This window comes from Nerophis lumbriciformis, linkage group LG07 (genome assembly GCF_033978685.3).
Source record: "Nerophis lumbriciformis linkage group LG07, RoL_Nlum_v2.1, whole genome shotgun sequence".
Taxonomy (NCBI): domain Eukaryota; kingdom Metazoa; phylum Chordata; class Actinopteri; order Syngnathiformes; family Syngnathidae; genus Nerophis; species Nerophis lumbriciformis.
The window spans coordinates 47,316,397-47,339,396 of record NC_084554.2 but is presented as its reverse complement, the minus strand read 5'-3'; the positions used below and the strand labels follow the sequence as shown (position 1 = coordinate 47,339,396).

Below are 23,000 nucleotides of genomic sequence, written 5' to 3'. Positions count from 1 at the left end.
TCTGTAACGCACCCCGTTTATCCGACACCTAAATTTCTCTACGGCATTCATCAATTTCTCTCTGGCACTCATCGATTTCTCTTGGGCGCTCATCGATTTCTCTCGGGCACTCACCGATTTCTCTCGGGCACTCACCGATTTCTCTCGGGCACTCATCGATTTCTCTCGGCCACTCATCGATTTTTCTCGGCCACTCATCGATTTCTCTTGGGCACTCATCGATTTCTCTCGGGCACTCATCAATTTCTCTCGGGCACTCATCAATTTCTTTCGGGCACTCATCGATTTCTCTCGAGCACTCATCGAATTCTCTTTGGCACTCATCGATTTCTTCTTTTTTCTGTCACGCACCCCCTTTACCCGACACCTGATTCCCTGGCATTCCCAGCATGATTGATTCCCTGGCATTCATCAATTTCTCTCTGGCACTCATCGATTTCTCTCGGGCACTCATCGATTTCTCTCCGGCACTCATCGATTTCTCTCGGCCACTCATCGATTTCTCTCGGGCACTCATCGATTTCTCTCGGGCACTCATCGATTTCTCTCGGGCACTCATCGATTTCTCTCGGGCACTCGTCAATTTCTCTCGGGCACTCATCGATTTCTCTCGGGCTCTCATCGATTTCTCTCGGGCACTCATCAATTTCTTCTTTTTTCTGTCATGCACCCCCTTTACCCGACACCTGATTTCTCTCCGGCATTCAACAATTTCTCTCGGGCACTCATTGATTTCTTCTTTTTACTGTCACACACCTCCTTTCCCCGACATCTGATTTCTCTACGGCACTCATCGATTTCTCTCCACCACCCATCGATTTCTCTCCGGCACTCATCGAAAGCAGAGCCTTTCCCTTATCACTCCCACTTGCTTCTATGTTTTATCTTGTCTTAACTTTCTTTTAGTCGTTGCACTGCTCTCCAAAATCCAAACAATGGAATTAATCAACTTGCCTGTCAACAAAATTGACAAGATCTCAGGTTAAGGGGTGAACCTGCCTGTCCTGACGGGAAGGTTGTTGTTGGATACAGGACAGACTTTTGGGAGAAGTGGAGTGCCGCGTGCCTGGCGACCCGTTCAGTCGAGGACGTTGAAGACATCAAACTATTCGGAGACATGATAGCAGGACATCGGTTGATTGGAGTAAGCGTTGCCCTGATGGATCGACAAATTGGAAGACGCTGGCAGCCGTTCAAAGTACCACGAAGCTGCCACAAATGATTGGGGGATGCGGGCAGATCGGCGGGGACTCAGACTTTTGTGAATTTGGACTAAATCCCAGCAAGTATGATGAATTTGAGTAGCAGAAATAGACAATTAGCGTGAAAAGTTTAAATTAGTTTTTGATCCCTCAAACACGAAACATTCTAATCTGGATTGTTTTCCCTGGCAAGGTCGTTGCTTTGAGATTTCCCTAAAAGGACGAGATTTAACAAACTCCTTCCCTGTCTCTCATGGACACGCACTTGTTGTTTGTCGACTTTTGTTGGACTGACTGGCTGTGTTATCGCCGAACAGAGACACTTTGTAGGCCTACACAAACACGCATCCACGGAAAATAAACGCCACACACACCAATGTACCCCATCCCTTGCCTTCTACGCTTACCCCACGCGGTAGGACGGGAAACGGCGCAGCGCCCCTGGTGACAGCAGCTTCGGGCCGGATGCACGCCCCTCCTCCCTCGTTGCATGTCGTAATATGTGCGTTGCTTGAGGTTTTTTTCCCTGGTCTCTAAGTAAACTCCCCCCACACACACACATCACGTCGCCCCACTCTTTGAGAAGCACAGCGCTAATAGCATTGCTAGCATCATGCATAACAGGCCTGTGTGTATGTCACGTGTTCCAGTGCGGGCGGGCGCTGCTTACAGTCAGGGAAGCAGTTCTCGGGGTCCATCGCCTCTTCGGCCATTTCCGAGTACTCGTCGTCCTCCTCTCCGGGCTTCCTCAGGTCCACCGTGCTGCCCTCCGACAGGCTGACGTCTTCTTTCTGCTGACAACACGACATCATCACGTGTTGCACGCACGTGCCGCCGACCACAACAAGACTGTTGTGCACGTGCGCCCAAAGGCCGACGTGCACTATATATAATGTTGTTTGAAGGTGGGAGAACATTTTTGATGTCTCACGTCCAACTAGGCGAATCAAAGCGTGTCCTGCCACCTGTCTCGTCAGGAAACACCTGCACTCTACGGGGGTCAGATGTCACCTGCTGCAGACTAAGGGAGGGCGCTACAGATGTCTAGTCCTCCAAACACACCTGGCTGTCTGCACATACTCTTACAGTAAACCACAACTTTAAAATACAGTGGAACCTCGATTTATGAACTTAACTGGTTCTTGAACAGGGTTCATCAATAGAAAGGTTTGTCAAGGGGAGGAAATTTCTCCATAAGAAACAGTGTCAACATGAATAATGCTTCCAGCCTCGACAAAAGTCCATATTTTAGTCAAGGTTTGTACACGTTGAACACAATCTAAAGTGCTACACAGTAGTGTGTATGGTGATGGGTCAACTTTCTCCTTATTAACAAGCTAAATTAACAGTGACAAGCTGAACTGGGCTGCCTGTGGTGCCCTCACAAACTATCAGAAATCACACAAATCCTTAACTTTAACAACCATATTGCTACAGTAGTAAACATTTTAAAAAGTTAAATCCATTTACTTTACAACGGTTAAAGGAGGAGCTGATTACTGAAGTCATTTGTATTTTACTTTTGATCCTATTAGTTATGCAATATTTTATTAAGTTATATTTATTTATTATTTATTTACATATACATATATATATATATATATATATATATATATATATATATATATATATATATATATATATATTGTTTCCCTATTAATCTTAGTTTAGTTTAGTTTATTATTTCTTCGGTCAATGGTCAACAAAATAAACAAACAGTTTTACATAAACATTCATAAACAAACAGTTGTACATTCATAAATAAATATAAAAAAATGTTGCAGACCGAAAGGGTTTAGGCTGAAGTTCAACACTTATTGCGCCTAACCCTATAAACAAAGTCAAGTAGGAGATGAGCTTCCAAAAAAAATATGAAATTTCCTTTTCACAACATATTATAAATACACATTGTACACAACATAAATACTGTTCAATTATATACACAGTAAAGGCATGTGAAATATCCTTGTACACATGTTAAACCTTTGCACCAATTATATACTATATACAAACAATTATACTTCCATTATATTTATATCCCACATTTAGTTTTTAATTAACATTGATCATAGTATTAACTATTGTGTTGATTCAAGAGTGATATATTTTTCCAAGACATTGGTCTTAAAGTTTTTTTTAAATGTGTAAATGGAACTGGAACATTTTAAGGAATCATCCAAGCTGTTCTACAGTTGAACCCCCCTGACAGAAACACATCTACTTTTTAAGCTCGTTCTTATGTTTGCTTTCTGAAAGACAGCTGAAGCTCTGAGGTCATAGGGACTCTCCCTAGGTTTGAATTTTCATATGTCTTACTTGTATTTTATTATCTATATCTACACATGGTTCTTACTATTTTACATTTTTTATTACTTTTATTTTCCAACGTTCCTCAGATGAGCCATCTGCCTCAGGGGTTATCGGCCGTGCTTGTGGGGGCGCTTTTGTGTCAGCGTCCGGGTGGCCATGGTCTGATGACCTCCTGGTGCAGATGTGATAGTGTTTACTCACATGTCTCCTCTGTACTCATCCATGCAATCATTGGTCCATATAGTTGAATATGTGTGTATGTTGTGTGTGTGTGTGTGTTTGGTATCTGTGTCCGTGCGTACGTATGTGATAATGGGGAATATGGGTCACCGGTAGGGGTGTAACGGTACGTGTTTTGTATTGAACCGTTTCGGTACGGGGGCTTCGGTTCGGTACGGGGGTGTACCGAACGAGTTTCTAAGCTAAAGTCTTAACAAGCTACTTTGCTTCTTCTGCCTCTGTCTCAGCACCCAGCATTGTCCCACCCACACAACCATCTGATTGGTTACACAAAAAGCGGTAACAGCCAATCAGCAGTGCGTATTCAGAGCGCATGTAGTCAGTGCTTCAGCGTCGAGCAGATAGGTGTTTAGCAGGTGAGCATAAAGCAGCGTACTCTCCCCAAATTATAATAAACACCTCCCAGTCAACTACTAGTAACATCACTATGAGCCCGTTGACGTTCTAGAAACTTAAACTGTAGCTCAGCTCGCTCACAGTCCTGGCTTGAGGTGAAGGCTAATTAGCTTTTAGCGTAACGTTAGCTCATATTGCAGTGTGTATGCGTGTGTGTGTATGTGTGTAGTCTCTCCTATTGTACTATTTTTTCAACTATAGTTACATTAATCATTAGTAATGGAGCAGCCTAGTTTTGAATGGCAGGGTCCCTGCTATCACATGTTGATAAAAATATAACATTTACATAATAAAAACCAACTACAGGCTTCCCAAATGCTGTAATAAATTAAGCATGATGAGTTGACTTGAAACTGTTTAATGTTGCACTTTTTATATGTAGAAGAAAAGTACTGTCATTTTATTTAATCTGAGCAACAACTTGAGGCAGTTTAATGTTGATTAACGTGGGCAGAATTATTATAGTGTTCCCAATGTTAAAAGGATAAAGCCAATGTTTACAAATTTGGTAAATAAATAACCAAAAAATTTATATTTTGTCGTTTTCTTACTGTACTGAAAATGAACCGAACCGTGACCTCTGAACCGAGGTACGTACCGAACCGAAATTTTTGTGTACCGTTACACCCCTAGTCACCGGGGTATTGTTTTTAACTTTGTAAAGCACTTCACGTTGCATTTCTTTTATGTATGAAAAGCACTTTATAAATGAAGCTTGAATAAAGAAGCACACAGAGGGAGAGAAAGGAGGAATCGGGGGGAAGTTTCGTGTGTGCGCATTGAAATAGAGGCAGTGTCTTTTCTTCCGCTGTGAAATAAGTCTGCTCTGGCGTGTTTTTCCAGAGAAGTCTGCAGTTAAAACTTGGGGCGGTACACGGCCTGCCTTGTCGATTCTTCCATACTTTTGAGCGCCATTAATGTAGGCCATTAAAGTATTTTCTAAACTCCAAAGTAATTTCCTCCCCCTTTTCTACGCTGTTCTGTTGCCTTTCTGGGACTCATATTGGACTCGGCAAAACGGACCAAACTTGTCACTTCCTGTTTACAAGCCGAAAGTTACGTGACCTTTAACCTGTCACCTGATTGGACAACAGCTCACTGTGTTTGCCACACAAGTAAGACCACCGACTTCCATCCAGGAAGTTGGAAGCCAACGGAGAGCAGGTGCATGAGATGATTAAAGATGACCCGTGATAATCAACTGAGCAAGCTCGCGCGCGCGCGCACATACACACACCAACACACGCTGCGCACACACACATACACACACACACACACACACGAGCCTGACACAAATCTGTCTTTTCAAGTTAAATGCAAAGAGCGATGTCCTGCTGTGGACATCACACACACACACACACACACACACACACACACACACACACACACACACACACACACACACACACACACACACACACACACACACACACACACACACACACACACACACACACACACACAATGTTGCAGTGTGAGAAAATGCTGGACCATAATGCTGTGCTCCAAGCATCCTCCTGTGTGTGTGTGTGTGTGTGTGTGTGTGTGTGTGTGTGTGTGTGTGTGTGTGTGTGTGTGTGAGTGTAGGGATGATGTTCGAAACCGGTTCTCCCGGTTGTTCGATAAGAAAAGAACCGTTCGATAAGAAAAGAACCGATTCCATGGACTGGAATCCCTTTTTGAGAACCGGTTCCCGTTATCGAGGCCACTATAGTAAAGAAAAAGAGTTGGTTCTTTATTCGAATCCCTGGGGACGAATCCCGTCCCACAGGAAATGCCCTGTGGCACGTCCCAGGAAATGACGTAGCTCAGTCATTAGGCGGCAGAAGCAGCAACAACAATGGACCGGAAAAAACGCCTCAAGGCTGTCAAGACTCGGTCCTTGGGGTTTGTTTTTCCGGAAGGCAACGGAAAATTGGCGCGGGCAAGACGTGAGTGTGAGTACATGTTTAATATTTTAACTCAAAAAGGGATCAAACAAAAGGCGCGCACAATGGCGGAGGTACAAAACTTGGCTAATGAAAACAAAAGACTTGCACAAAGGCAAAAAACTGTAAACATGAAACAAAAACTTACTTGGCATGGGACTGTGAACATGGCATGAAGCAGAGTGATGATAACGGGTGCAGAGCATAAATGTGATGTCGCCACGCTGACCAACAGAAAATGAAAAGCTTAAATAACACAGACATGATTAACAACAGGTGCGTGACTCAAAACGTGAAACAGGTGCGTGACATGACAGGTGAAACCTAATGGGTTGCTATGGAAACAAAACAAGGGAGTGAACAACTAGGAACTAAGAAAGTGTCCAAAAAACAAACAGCACATGGCCAAACAAAAACATGATCAACACAGACATGACAAAGGCATGGCTTCATTTCACAAAAAAATACGACAAGGAAACGGCTATCTGCAATTATTTCCAGGCTTCGCTCTCATGTAAGGGGGGGGGAGTACAACAAGCATGATGAAACATGTTCAGGCCGTACATAACCTGAAGGTTAAAGAAAAGTGTCGTGGAGTCATTCCTGGAGGAAGCCACACTGATGGACCCCAGAAGGATGTTCCAATAGCAGCAGAAGTGCACTTTTAGGAGAGCTGTATTATGTTCAGTTTCATGCCTGATTTTATTTAACACTATATTATTATTTATACACCTATAGTGATCACAGAGACAGGTTGTTTTTGTGTTACTGTATATATTTGTTTTTCTGAAAAATCCCACTTAATATACTTTGGGTAACAACAGTCAATATTTATTTATTTTATTTTATTTTTTTAGGGGGGTAACAACAGTCAATATTTATTTATTTTTTTTATTTTATTTTTTCTTATAAAATAAAAGTGAGCTTTTGTTAAACCAAATATTGTGGGTTTTTTTTCCATATACAACAACCTATCTGGATTCGATAAGAGAATCGATAAGGAATCGGTTCGATAAGAGGATTCGATAATGGGCTCGAACTCGATAATTTCTTATCAAACATCATCCCTATGTGTGTGTGTGTGTGTGTGTGTGTGTGTGTGTGTGGACCATACCTCCCCCTGCTCTCCCTCCTCCTCTTCCGACTCCTCACTCTGGTCCTCATGGCCCAACTCGTCGTCGTCCTCCTCCTCCTCGTCGTCGTCGGGGAACTCCACGTCCGACTCTCCGGGGGCGATGGGAACGCTGATGGTCAGGTTGGGGTTGGTCATGTAGCTGTCGTCCTCCTTCACGACGTACCGGCCTGGAAGGTGCACGTGGTTATGTAGCACGGCGTGGGGGCGGAGCTCGGCGTCGGACGGCGGTGCGGTACCTATGACGGCGCCGTTCGCCTCGAGGCGGATGCTGCTCAGAGGTTTGAGCTTCATCATGGCTTTGGCCTCCTTTCGCTTTTGCCGGCGCTGCTTTAGGTTTCCGTTGAAGAAGTCCACCACCTGTACGGCACACAACGGGGTGAGCGAGAGTGCGTGGAACGAGGCGGCGCACACACTGTGCACACCTGTCTGCGGCACCAGCCCAGGCCTCTGGTTATCCGGTGGAGGGCGATATGCAGGTTGTTCATCTCGCCGTCGTCGTCCGGACCCGACAGGTTGTCGGAGCTGAAGCTGCTGAGGAGCAGCGCCAGGAAGAGGTTCAACAGCTGTGGGCGAGAAACACCTCAAAGTCACACACAGGATCCATTGTGTGAAAATGATTAGTGATTCATGGCATCTCTGAGATGTTTGAAGAAAAATATATTGCACTACTAGGCTGCAGCCAGCAGAGGCGCTATCTCAACTCGTTTGCTGTCTCGACACCTTGAGGCAACATTATTCTGATTCATATGGGGTGTCCAAACTTTTTCCACTAAGGGCCTCACACTGAAATATGAAAGCAAGCACGGGTCATTTTTATATTTTTCATTTTCAAAAGCAATACAATATTTATTGTAACCATGAGGGCTTCCCTCAATTTGGTGAATGTTAAAGGTCCCGGGGACCCTAAAGGGTCTAAATCAGGGGTCCCCAAATTACAGCCCGCGGGCCGGATCCAGCCGTCCAAAATCTGGCCCGTGGGAAGTCCCGAGTTTTAAAAAAATAAAAATAAAAATAAATGTTATTTTATTTTTTTAAATTTTTTTTTTTTTTTTTTAATTGGTCCTTACTAATCCATTTTCTACCGCTTGTTACTCTTGGTGTCTCCTAGCCGCTCAGACAAATCATATTGTCTAAAAATGCATTTTTTCCATGGATCGTGACATCATCTCGCTCGGAATATATATAATATATAAACATATATATATATTAGGGCTGCAACTAACGATTAATTTGATAATCGATTAATCTGTCGATTATTACTCCGATTAATAATCGGATAAAAGAGACACTACATTTCTATCCTTTCCAGTATTTTATTGAAGAAAAAAAATAGCATACTGGCACCATACTTATTTTGATTATTGTTTCTCAGCTTTTGTACATGTTGCAGTTTATAAATAAAGGTTTATAAAAATAAAAAAAAAAATAAAAAAAATAAAATACAATTAAAAAATGCCTCTGCACATGCGCATAGCATAGATCCAATGAATCGATAACTAAATTAATCGCCAACTATTTTTATAATCGATTTTAATCGATTTAATCGATTAGTTGTTGCAGCCCTAATGTATATATATATATATATATATATAAATATATATATATATATATATATATATATATATATATATATATATATATATATATATATATATATTAGGGCTGCAACAACTAATCGACACCTTGAGGCAACATTATTCTGATTCATATGGGGTGTCCAAACTTTTTCCACTAAGGGCCTCACACTGAAAAATGAAAGCAAGCACGGCTCATTTTTATATTTTTCATTTTCAAAACCAATACAATATTTATTGTAACCATGAGGGCTTCCCTCAATTTGGTGAATGTTAAAGGTCCCGGGTACCCTAAAGGGTCTAAATCAGGGGTCCCCAAATTACAACTAACGATTAATTTGATAATCGATTAATCTGTCGATTATTACTTCGATTAATCGATTAATAATCGGATAAAAGAGACAAACTACATTTCTATCCTTTCCAGTATTTTATTGAAAAAAAAACAGCATACTGGCACCATACTTATTTTGATTATTGTTTCTCAGCTGACATGCACCTGGGGATAAGTTGATTGGCAACACTAAAATTGGCCCTAGTGTGTGGATGTGAGTGTGAATGTTGTCTGTCTATCTGTGTTGGCCCTGGGATGAGGTGGCGACTTGTCCAGGGTGTACCCCGCCTTCCGCCCGATTGTAGCTGAGATAGGCTCCAGCGCCCCCCGCGACCCCAAAGGGAATAAGCGGTAGAAAATGGATGGATGGATGGGTTTCTCAGCTGTTTGTACATGTTGCAGTCTATATATAAAGGTTTATTAAAAAAACAAAAAAATAAAAATAAAAAAATGTTTTTTTTAAATTGCCTCTGCGCATACGCATAGCATTGGTCCAACGAATCGATGACTAAATTAATCGCCAACTATTTTTATAATCAATTTTAATCGATTTAATCGATTAGTTGTTGCAGCCCTGATATATATATATATATATATATATATATATATATATATATATATATATATATATATATATATATATATATATATATATATATATATATATTCAGCCAGACCCCCGGCCAAATTCTTTTAATCCAATGCGGCCCCCGAGTCAAAAAGTTTGGGGACCCCTGGTCTAAGTTATTAAAGTGTTAAAAATAATGCATATATTATTATATTTTTGACTTTCAACGCTTATTATCTATAGGTCAATGTCCGATTTATTCGTTGACATAAGGATGATTTTTGTTTTTTAAGTTTTAGGCCCTTTTTGTCAAAACAGTCTTTTTTAAAATCAGAATACAAAATAAATGTAATATTTTCCCGAAAATCTTTTTAAAGTGAAATATTTGATGTGAAGTAATTGCAGCCTAAAGTAGGTAAATAAAATTATAACAATATCGCTCCAGCACCCACCGCGACCCCGAAAGGGACAAGCAGTAGAAAATGGATGGATGGATGGATATTGCTTTTGGTTTATTCCTTTTTTTAAATTTTTTTTTAGCAATGACAGTTAAAAATAAAAATTTGACTAAAGGTTTCAGGGATTCAAAAGGGCCCCACTCATAATAGTGTTAAAAAATAAGTCATATATCAATACATATTTTTACTTTCAATGCTTCTAGAACAACTTCAGATTTATTCGTTGACATAAAGTTTACATGTTTTTATTAATTATGCCTTTTTAGTCAATAACTATTTTTTTAATAGGGAAAAAAACGAATTCCCTTAAAAACATTTTGTATTGGAATATTTAATGTGAAGCTATTGGAGCCCTAAATAGGTAAATACAGTTATAACAATGTTGCTTTTGGTTCATCACTTTTTTTCCACCAATGACCGTATAATAAAAAAAATCGGTTTAAAGATCTGAGGGATCAAAAAAAGGCCCCACTCATCCAGCCATCCATTTTCTACCGCTTGTCCCGTTCGGGGTCGCGGGGTGTGCTGGAGCCTATCTCAGCTGCATTCATAAAAGTGTTAAAAACAAGCCATATATCAATAAAAATCATTTTTACTTTCAACGCTTAAATCTGTAGATCAACTTCAGATCTATCCATCAATTATAATTATGTTTTTTTTTAGACAGTTTTCAGGTAAAAAACTGCCTACATGGCAGCTTTGTGATATCATTGTCAATATTGCAACATTTTCTCGTTACATTACACTAGGGATGTCCGATAATATCGGACTGCTGATATTATCGGCAAAAATGTAATATCAAAAATGATCGGTATCGGTTTCAAAATTATCGGTATCGGTTTCAAAAAGTAAAAGTTATGACTTTTTAAAACGCCGCTGTGTACACGGACGTAGGGAGAAATACAGAGCGCCAATAAACCTTGAAGGCACTGCCCAATCACATAATATCTACAGCTTTTCACACACACAAGTGAATGCCACGCATACTTGGTTAACAGCCATACAGGTCACACTGAGGGTGGCCGTATAAACAACTTTAACACTGTTACAAATATGCGCCACACTGTGAACCCACACCAAACAAGAATGACAAACACATTTCGGGAGAACATCCGCACCGTAACACAACATAAACACAACAGAACAAATACCCAGAACCCCTTGCAGCACTAACTCTTCTGGGACGCTACAATATACACCCCTGCTACCAACTACCCCCCCACCCCCCACACACACACCTCAACCCAGCCCTCCTCCTCCAACCCCACCCACCTCAACCTCCTCATGCTCTCTCAGGGAGAGCATGTCCCAAATTCCAAGCTGCTGTTTTGAGGCATGTTAAAAAAAATAATGCACTTTGTGACTTCAATAATAAATATGGCAGTGCCATGTTGGCATTTTTTCCCATAACTTGAGTTGATTTATTTTGGAAAACCTTGTTACATTGTTTAATGCATCCAGCGGGGCATCACAACAAAATTAGGCATAATAATGTGTTAATTCCACGACTGTATATATCGGTATCGGTTGATATCGGAATCGGTAATTACGAGTTGGACAATATCCGAATATCGTCAAAAAAGCCATTATCGGACATCTCTACATTACACCTATTTGCTCTTTTATTCTACCTTTAATGTTTTTTAGCAGTATTATTTTCAAAATGTGCCGCGGGCTGTTTAATAAATTAGCTGTGGATTTATTAAAGCAACAATATTTATCAAATGTATAATAAAAAACATTTATTTGATTGATTTTTAATTTCCCCAAATTATCTCTCGTGTGTGTGTGTGTGTATGTGTGTGAGGTGCAGCCATATTTGAACGTCACCAGGAGGTTGCTCACTCATAGGCAGGTTTAGCTCATAAACATGCACGCAGGTGTGACCCGAGGTGACAAGTTGTGAAGTGTGCGTACGTGTGTCACATTCACAACAACACAATGGTGAGAAGCAAATGTGTTACGTAACAACAAACATCCAAAAGCTTCCAGTCCTGCTTGTGTAAGAGGAAACTGGGCCAGTGGGTCAATATCTCTGACGTGTGTGTGTGTATGTGTGTGTGTGTGTGTGTGTGTGTGTGTGTGTGTGTATCGATCCAATCCCCTGGTGTCAGTGTTTGTTTGGGAGATCACTGGTGTGTTGTCACATGTCGGGTTGCAACGACCCAACACACTGATGTGTGATTGGGCGGCGCGGGGGCACCAATAGATCAATGCCGCTGATTGGCCTGCTGCTCCTCCAATGACCTTGCTCGACCAATGACCTGTGGCCTCGCTTCTCAGACTGCATGGACTAATGGAGGAGCGTTTACATGTGGCAACGGTGTCAATAAACTAACACACCAGTGCCACGGCCACAATTGCATGAAAGTGCGTTACCTCAAAGAAGTACACCTGACACCTTCAAGCAAACATTTTTACTCCACTTTTTCCTCAAAGGAGAATATTATAGAAAGTAAACTTGGATATTCTTTAGTGCAGTGGTCCCCAACCACCGGGCCGTGGCCCAGTACCGGTCCGTGGATCGATTGGTACCGGGCTGCACAAGAAATAAAATATAAAAAAATTAAAAACTATTATTTTTTATTAAATCAACATAAAAAACTTAGTTAGTGCACCAACCCAAAAAACCTCCCTCCCCCATTCACACTCATTCACACAAAAGCGTTGTTTCTTTCTGTTATTCATATTTTTGGTTCCTACATTATATATCAATATATATCAATACAGTCTGCAGGGATACAGTACGTAAGCACACATGATTGTATTTTTTTATGACAAAAAAAATAAATAAAAAATACCATACCATACCTCATTTTATTTATTGAATATTACTACAACTATTATTTTTAATATGTTAAAGTTAAAGTACCAATGATTGTCATACACATACTAAGTGTGGTGAAATTTGTCCTCTGCATTTGACCCCATCCCCTTGTTCACCCCCTGGGAGGTGAGGGGAGCAGTGAGCAGCAGTGGTGGCCGCGCTCGGGAATCATTTTCGGTGATTTAACCCCCAATTTGTATTCATATTGTATTTATTATTTACATATATTTAAACATATTTTTAATATAATGGTTTTAGATTAAATTAACATAACATATACATGTATGTGTATACATACAGGTATATACACATACACATATATAAATACACATGTATATATATGTATGTGTATATATATATATATATATATATATATATATATATATATATATATATATGTGTGTGTGTGTGTATATATGTGTGTATATATATATATATGTGTGTATATATGTATATATGTGTGTATATATATATATGTGTGTATATACTGTATGTATATATATATATGTGTGTGTATATATATATATAAATATATATATATATATATGTGTGTATATACTGTATGTATATATATGTGTGTGTATATATATATATATATAAATATATATATATATATATGTGTGTATATACTGTATGTATATATATGTGTGTGTATATATATATATATATATATATATATATATATATAAATAAATATATATATATATATATATATATATATATATATATATACATACACACACACACACCGTATTTTTCGGAGTATAAGTCGCACCAGCAGAAAATGCATAATAAAGAAGGAAAAAAACATATATAAGTCGCACAAGAGTATAAGTCGCATTTTTGGGGGAAATTTATAAAGAATAGTGAACAACAGGCTGAATAAGTGTACGTTATATGAGGCATAAACTGGTAAACCAACTGGTATGTTAACGTAACATATTATGGTAAGAGTCATTCAAATAACTATAACATATAGAACATGCTATACGTTTACCAAACAATCTGTCATTCCTAATCGCTAAATCCCATGAAATCATATACGTCTAGTCTCTTACGTGAATGAGCTAAATAATATTATTTGATATTTTACGCTAATGTGTTAATAATTTCACACATAAGTCGCTCCTGAGTATAAGTCGCACCCCCGGCCAAACTATGAAAAAAACTGCGACTTATAGTCCGAAAAATACGGTATGTGTGTGTGTGTATATATATATATATATATATATATATATATATATATATATGTGTGTGTGTGTGTGTGTGTGTGTGTGTGTGTGTGTATATATGTGTATATATATATATATGTGTGTGTATATATATATATATATATATATATATATATATATATATATATATATAAATGCATTTTAAGCTGTAATATATGGCAAGTACAAGGAGGATTTTTGCTTTTTATGTATTTTTAATCTGGTTGTATAATTTTAATAGTGGATGCCAAATGTGCCGTAAAAGTACTACAGATGCCAATCAGCATGGGGTTAAATCTGGTACAGCCATCTTTTAAATCTAACTGCACATTGTCCTTTAAAAAACAAATACAAAAAACCCATTATTTACATTGTTAGCTGACTTTTGCTCGCGTTTCTTAGTTAGAATGACTAAAAAAGATTATCATGTGTTCTTGTCTCACGTAAGGGTGGTGAATGATCGGAAAAACTAAAAAAAAAAAAAAAAGTGCAGCTCCTCTTGAACTGATTTTCAGTGGACAGTACATCTATACAAGCTGTACACGGACTACTCTAAGTACTGTATACACATTTATTTTTTCTCTGTTTTTTTTTTTTTTTTTTAAATGGTAAATGGGTTATACTTGTATAGCCCTTTTCTACCTTTAAGGTACTCAAAGCGCTTTGACACTATTTCCACATTCACTCATTCACACACACCATGCAAGGCGCTAACCAGGACCCATCTGGAGCAAGGGTGAAGTGTCTTGCTCAAGGACACAACGGACGTGACTAGGATGGTAGAAGGTGGGGATCAAACCAGGAACCCTCAGGTTGCTGGCACAGCCACTCTCCCTACTCGTATACCATACTTGCCAACCTTGAGACCTCCGATTTCGGGAGGTGGGGGGAGGGGTGGGTGGGCGTGGTCGGGGTGGGACGGGGGCGTGGTTGGGGGCGTGGCTAAAAGGGGAGGAGTATATTTACAGCTAGAATTCACCGTCAAGTATTTCATATATATATATATATATATATATATATATATATATATATATATATATATATATATAAGAAATACTTGACGTTCAGTGAATTCTAGCTATATATATATATATATATATATATATATATATATATATATATATATATATATATAAATGGTTATACTTGTATAGTAGCGCTTTTCTACCTACAAGGTACTCAAAGCGCTTTGACAGTATTTCCACATTCACCCATTCACACACACATTCACACACTGATGGCGGGAGCTGCCATGCAAGGCGCTAACCAGCAGCCATCAGGAGCAAGGGGTGAAGTGTCTTGCCCAAGGACACAACGGACATGACTAGGATGGTAGAAGGTGGGGATTGAACCCCAGTAACCAACAACCCTCCGATTGCTGGCACGGCCACTCTACCAACTTCGCCACATATATATATATATATATATATATATATATATATATATATATATATATATTTTATTATATATATATATATATATATTTTTTATTATATATATATATATATATATATATATTATTTTATATATATATATATATATATATATATATATATATATATATATATACATATTTTATTATATATATATATTTTTTATTTTATATATATATATATATATATATATATATATAAAATAAATACTTGAATTTCAGTGTTCATTTATTTACACATATACACACACATAACACTCATCTACTCATTGTTGAGTTAAGGGTTGAATTGTCCATCCTTGTTCTATTCTCTGTCACTATTTTTCGAACCATGCTGAACACCCTCTCTGATGATGCATTGCTGTGTGGCACGCACAAAAGTGCTTTCATCAATTGCACTAGATGGCAGTATTGTCCTGTTTAAGAGTGTCACAACATTGCTGTTTACGGCAGACGAACTGCTTTACGGTATACAAGAAAGTGACTGCTGTTGTTGTGTGTTGTTGCCACGCTGGGAGGACATTAATGAAACTGCCTAACAATAAACCCACATAAGAAACCAAGAACTCGCCCTCCATCATTCTATAGTTATAACGTGATTGGGCAGGTACGCTTTTTTATATTGTGGAGGACCTGAGTCCGCCTGAATTTCGGGAGATTTTCGGGAGAAAATTTGTCCCGGGAGGTTTTCGGGGGAGGCGGAAAATCCGGGAGGGTTGGCAAGTATGTCGTATACACATTTACATAGTATTGTCCTTGGAGAAGATGATATAAAAAAATGCATGCTGATATGTCAGGGCTGCACACACTTTTGTAAAATACTGTATGTTTGTGAGATTTCAACAAACCTCTCTGTAAGAACCTAATAAAGTTCACCTCAGGCGGTCTCGCACACACGCACAGGTGTATGACAAACGAGCGGTAACGCGATCTGTTTTTGGTGTTTCTCCTCATCACAACAAGCCACCGCGAGCAAAGGCCCCCCTTGGGGAAAATGGATTGCAGCGTAAGGGACGGAGTGAAAGAACGTTTGTAACGGTAGCGAAAGGCGAGGTAGATGAGGGTGAGGCGGGAGGAAGAGGGAAGCGGTGTCTGGAGGCAGGTGCTCAGCAGGTGAAGTGCTGGCTCAGGGAAACACATTCACCTGCTCGTTTGTCATAACAAGAAAGAGCAAACTAAACATCTGCTCACCCGCGGCATCTGCACACGCACACGCACACACACACACTTGTGCTGCACATATTCATCCAGTCAGGTCAGCACGTCCCCTGCAGGAGGAGATAGAGTTGCTGCTGCTGACAGGAGAAGAATAAGTGTGTGTTTGATTAGCCCTCCCCCATCTCCTACAATGGAGACACACACCAACGCACACACACTTTGATACAATGATGGACGTGCAGACATGTGGTAGCTTCACAGGGGGTGAAGGGGGGTTTCACGGTAAGCTGAGCTACCGTGTGTGTTTGTGTACAGCGGAGCATGATAGGACAGCTCGTTAGCAAAAGACATCTTTTCCTCTTCATGTGGAGGAAGACGAGCTGGCGTGGGCGCACGTGTTGAAGGCTTGAGGCTGGGCTAAAGGGCGGCGGGGAGGCCAGGGGGCCACTCACCACCAGGTTTCCGATGACCATGACCAGCATGAAGACGAGGATGCACAGCGGCTGGCCTGCGACCTCCATGCAGTCCCACATGGTCTCGATCCACTCGCCGCACAGCACCCTGAAGACGATGAGGAAGGAGTGGAAAAAGTCCTTCATGTGCCAGCGAGGAAGGAGGCAGTCTTTGGAGATCTTGCACACGCAGTCCTAGGGGCCGGGGGGAGGGGGAGAAGCGGGAAAAAGGGTGTCACCATGCGTATGAGTAAGTAAGTAAGTACCGTATTTTTCGGACTATAAGTCGCAGTTTTTTTCATAGTTTGGCCGGGGGTGCGACTTATACTCAGGAGCGACTTATGTGTGAAATGATTAACACATTACCGTAAAATATCAAATAATATTATTTATCTCATTCACGTAAGAGACTAGACGTATAAGATTTCATGGGATTTAGCGATTAGGAGTGACAGATTGTTTGGTAAACGTTTTATATGTTATAGTTATTTGAATGACTCTTACCATAACATGTTACGTTAAAGGGGAACATTATCACAATTTCAGAATTGTTAAAACCATTAAAAATCAGTTCCCAGTGGCTTAATATATTTTTCCAAGTTTTTTTTCAAAATTTTACCCATCACGCAATATCCCTAAAAAGAGCTTCAAAGTGCCTGATTTTAACCACCCGTCCATTTTCCTGTGACGTCACATAGTGATGCCAACACAAACAAACATGGCGGAAAGAACAGCAAGCTATAGCGACATTAGCTCGGATTCAGACTCGGATTTCAGCGGCTTAAGCGATTCAACAGATTACGAATGTATTGAAACGGATGGTTGTAGTGTGGAGGCAGGTAGCGAAAACGAAATTGAAGAAGAAACTGAAGCTATTGAGCCATATCGGTTTGAACCGTATGCAAGCGCAACCGATGAAAACGACACGACAGCCAGCGACACGGGAGAAAGCGAGGACGAATTCGGCGATGGCCTTCTAACCAACGATTGGTATGTGTTTGTTTGGCATTAAAGGAAACTAACAACTATGAACTAGGTTTACAGCATATGAAATACATTTGGCAACAACATGCACTTTGAGAGTGCAGACAGCCCAATTTTCATCAATTAATATATTCTGTAGACATACCCTCATCCGCGCTCTTTTCCTGAAAGCTGATCTGTCCAGTTTTGGAGTTGACGTTAGTAGGCCAGGGAAGCTAGGGTCGATAGGGGGTTTAGCTCGCTCGTCTGCGGGAACAAACTGCCGCCATTGCTTGCCGTGCTAGCGAGGTCCTTTGTCCCTGAATTGCTCACACACTCCGGCAGATTCAATGGGGGTCTGGTGGCAGATTTCTTTGACTTTATCGTTGGAAATGCATCTGCTTTGAGTGTCGCATGATATCCACACATTCTTGCCATCTCTGTCGTAGCATAGCTTTCGTCGGTAAAGTGTGCGGAACAAACGTCCAATTTCTTGCCACTTTCGCATCTTTGGGCCACTGGTGCAACTTGAATCCGTCCCTGTTCGTGTTGTTACACCCTCCGACAACACACCGACGAGGCATGATGTCTCCAAGGTACGGAAAACAGTCGAAAAAACGGAAAATAACAGAGCTGATTTGACTCGGTGTTTGAGAAAATGGCGGATTGCTTCCCGATGTGACGCCACGTTGTGACGTCATCGCTCCGAGAGAGAATATTAGCAAGGCGTTTAATTCGCCAAAATTCACCCATTTAGAGTTCGGAAATCGGTTAAAAAAATATATGGTCTTTTTTCTGCAACATCAAGGTATATATTGACGCTTACATAGGTATGGTGATAATGTTCCCCTTTAATAAAAGGCCATATTGCCCAGCCCTACGATGGACATTACATCATTAAGGCCAGCGGGTCAGAGGTCACCTGGTAGCTCTTCCCAAAGAGTTGCATGCCGACCACGGCGAAGATAAAGACGATGATGGCGAGGACCAGTGTGAGGTTGCCCAGAGCGCCCATGGAGTTCCCGATGATCTTGATGAGGGTGTTGAGGGTGGGCCACGAGCGAGCGAGCTTGAAAACACGCAGCTGAGAGAGAGAGAGAGAGAGAGAGAGAGACATAATTGAGTTTGATTGCTTCCACTGTGAAAGCGTCACGGCGAAGGGCTTCACCAGGCGGAAGGAGCGCAGCACGCTGAGGCCCTCCACGCTGGACAGGCCGAGCTCCATGAGGCTGAGACACACAATGATGCTGTCGAAGATGTTCCAGCCCGTCTGGAAGTAGTAGTACGGGTCCAGAGCGATGATCTTCAGAAGCATCTCTGCCGTGAAGATGCCTGAGAACACCTGGCAGGGTGGAGAAGAACTTCAAAAAAGAAGCCTAACGACAAAAGTCCCCTTTTATTTTTAGAGCCGCGGCTCCAGTCGGCCCTGATGCTGCGTCATCAGTGTGTGAATGAACTAAGTAACTTTGTTTCCATGGCGACATCATACTAATCACTGCGAGAATGAGGTGAGCTTGTAAAAGCACTATGAGGACACTGCTGGTGGAAAGTAGAACACGTTCTGTGTTTTTAAAACGTGTCCAATGAAAATAGAGCGAGCGAGACTTAAAGGTTCATTTTGTGAACTCCGTTTGTTGTTGTTGTGTGCACATCTCAAAGCAGAGCCATACACTTGCTGCTGTCACCAGAGGTCACATGACACCACGCACACAGTGCAGCGTCAACACACTTCTTCTTCTTCCTCTTCTGTGAACGCTGCAAACTTTCAAGCCATTCAGGTCTGAGAGGGGGAAAAGCTGAGTCATGGTGTCACGACCGAAAGAGCGGCATCGCTAAATTGTTAACTGGATAAATCCTGTAATCCTCACAGATGTTTGCATCGCCTTTAGCTCGCCTTTCAGCCTGTGTGTGTGTGTGTGTGTGTGTGTGTGTGTGGGTGCGTGGGCCAGGGGATCATGTCGGGACATGACTGTGCTGACACATTCAAAGTCAATAAAAGTTGTGCAACACGCAAACATGTTCATATACCATATTTTTCGGACTATAAACCGCTACTTTTTTCCTACGCTTTGAACCTTGCGGCTTATAAAATGGTGCAGCTAATTCATTAGGGTTTTTTACACTAACCACCTTTATGTTTTGTAGTAAACAAATAGTTTTGTTATTGTTTGTGCTAACGCGCCATCTTTTGGACGAGTTCGCTCACAGCAAGTGCCGTGAGTGGAAAATGTACTTCCTGATTCATGGAAGTATATCCCGTTTCGTCTACTAGTCGTCCATAGCAGTGGTCCCCAACCACTGGGCCATGGCCCGGTACTGGTCCGTGGATCGATTGGTAACAGGCCGCACAAGAAATAAAAAAAATAAAAAAAATAAAAAATGTTTTTTTTTTTTGTTTGTTTTTTATTAAATCAACATTGTTTCTTTCTGTTATTAATATTTCTGGTTCCTACATTATATATAAATATACTGTAGATCAATACAGTCTGCAGCGATACAGTCCGTAAGCACACATGATTGTATTTTGTAATGACCAAAAAAATAACAATTTTTTTATTTATTTTTTTTAAATAAATAAGTGTTTGAAATCCCCCCACCCCCGTTGACCGGTCTGCAGTTACAAAAAGGTTGGGGACCACTGGTCTATAGGGTTTCTGCTCAAAAGGATTCTTCATTCCTCACTCCAGGCAATATTTGTAAGTTTCACAGTATAACTTAGGGTTGTCCGGATACCATTATGTCGGTGCCAAAAATGTATTTTGATACTTTTCGATACCTTTCAAAATAAAGTGGACCACAAATTTTTTTTACAGAAAATCTTATGATATATGTTTAATATATCATATGTTAATATATCATAATATACATATGTTTCTTATTGCAATCAAAGAACAATTTTTGCATTTAATAAAATAGTGAACATACTCGATAACTTCTCTTTGTCATGACGTGGGGGTTTTCGCAGCTTACTGCGAGGATTGTTCTCCCGGGATGCAAACGGACTTTTCCGGACCAGGATAGCAGGTAGGAACATATTTAATTACCAAAACTCAAAAGGGTACAAAAAAAACCCAGAAAACAACCCGAAGAGGAGCGTGCTTAACGCACGCGAAAGCTAAGGCAAAAAAACTTAGGACATGAAACATGAACTAACACCTTAGCGTAAACTATGAACAGGGAAAAACAAAAACTTGCTAACTGTGGCATGAATAAACAAAACTTACTTGGCATGGCATGACGCAAACAATCGCATGAATACAAGCATGAACTATGGCATGAAAAGAACAGCAAGAACTATTGCAACGCATGAAAAGCACAATGTCGCCAGACCAACTAACTGGCAACGACAGGCTTAAATAATTGTCTCTCTTGATTAGAGACAGGTGTGACCCGAACGCAAGAGACAGGTGAAAATCATAAGTCGTCATGGAAACTAAAACAAACAAGGGAGCGCAAACAGGAACAAAAAGAGTCCAAAAACTAACAAAAACATAATCCAGACCACAGATCATGACACTCTTTTGGTAGGAAGCAAACAAAGGCTCCTAGTTTGTCTGCTGACGTATGCAGTAACATATTGTGTCATTTCCCATTCTATTAATTTGTCAAAATTATGAGGGACAATATGTAGAAAATGCTTTATTATCTACTTGTTCATTTACTGTTAATATCTGCTTACTTTCTGTTTTCCCATGTTCTATCTACACTTCTGTTAAAATACAATATACACTTATTCTTCTGTTGTTTGATACTTTACATTAGTTTTGGGTGATACCATAATTTTTTTTATATCAATCCAATAACAAGTAGTTACAGAGTCATACATTGGTCATAATTAAAGGTCTTCTGTGTCCAGGGACATATTTCCCGGGTTTATAAACAATAAAAAAAAAGGTTATGTGATAATAAAAAATATCAATGTAATCATTGTAGTATCGACTATGTATGGTTTTGCACTTGGTTTCGTTATACTCGATGTCCGTGTAGACCTACACATGGCATTTGTTTACGATCGGGAGCGCTAGCTTGTTGTTAGCTCTTAGCTATTGTACCTTCCTACAGTGTGTAGTGCAGCATGTTTAGCTATTCCTTATCCTGCAAGGATGATTCTTGTAAGAAATATACAAACCCTGTTTCCATATGAGTTGGGAAATTGTGTTAGATGTAAATATAAACGGAATACAATGATTTGCAAATCCTTTTCAACCCATATTCAATTGAATGCACTTCAAAGACAACATATTTGATGTTCAAACCCATAAACTTTATTTTTTTTTGCAAATAATAATTAACTTAGAATTTCATGGCTGCAACACGTGACAAAGTAGTTGGGAAAGGGCATGTTCACCACTGTGTTACATGGCCTTTCCTTTTAACAACACTCAGTAAACGTTTGAGAACTGAGGAGACACATTTTTGAAGCTTCTCAGGTGGAATTCTTTCTCATTCTTGCTTGATGTACAGCTTAAGTTGTTCAACAGTCCGGGGGTCTCCGTTGTGGTATTTTAGGCTTCATAATGCGCCACACATTTTCAATGGGAGACAGGTCTGGACTACAGACAGGCCAGTCTAGTACCCGCACTCTTTTACTATGAAGCCACGTTGATGTAACACGTGGCTTAACATTGTCTTGCTGAAATAAGCAGGGGCGTCCATGGTAACGTTGCTTGGATGGCAACATATGTTGCTCCAAAACCTGTATGTACCTTTCAGCATTAATGGCGCCTTCACAGATGTGCAAGTTACCCATGTCTTGGGCACTAATACACCCCCATACCATCACAGATGCTGGCTTTTCAACTTTGCGCCTAT

At 40.3% G+C, this 23,000-nt stretch overlaps 1 protein-coding gene across 1 annotated transcript in view; it reads right to left on the bottom strand.

Moving 5' to 3' along the window:
• LOC133609430 (sodium channel protein type 5 subunit alpha-like) overlaps positions 1-23,000 on the bottom strand; it is a 256,288-nt gene that overhangs the window by 46,146 nt on the left and 187,142 nt on the right. Inside the window, exons 17-23 of the mRNA XM_061965007.1 lie at positions 19,357-19,530; positions 19,111-19,272; positions 17,226-17,420; positions 7,634-7,774; positions 7,448-7,568; positions 7,191-7,378; positions 1,873-1,996 (exon numbers count right to left, since the gene is read on the bottom strand). Coding sequence (XP_061820991.1) covers positions 1,873-1,996; positions 7,191-7,378; positions 7,448-7,568; positions 7,634-7,774; positions 17,226-17,420; positions 19,111-19,272; positions 19,357-19,530 — 1,105 coding nt within the window. The remainder of the gene's footprint in view (positions 1-1,872; positions 1,997-7,190; positions 7,379-7,447; positions 7,569-7,633; positions 7,775-17,225; positions 17,421-19,110; positions 19,273-19,356; positions 19,531-23,000) is intronic.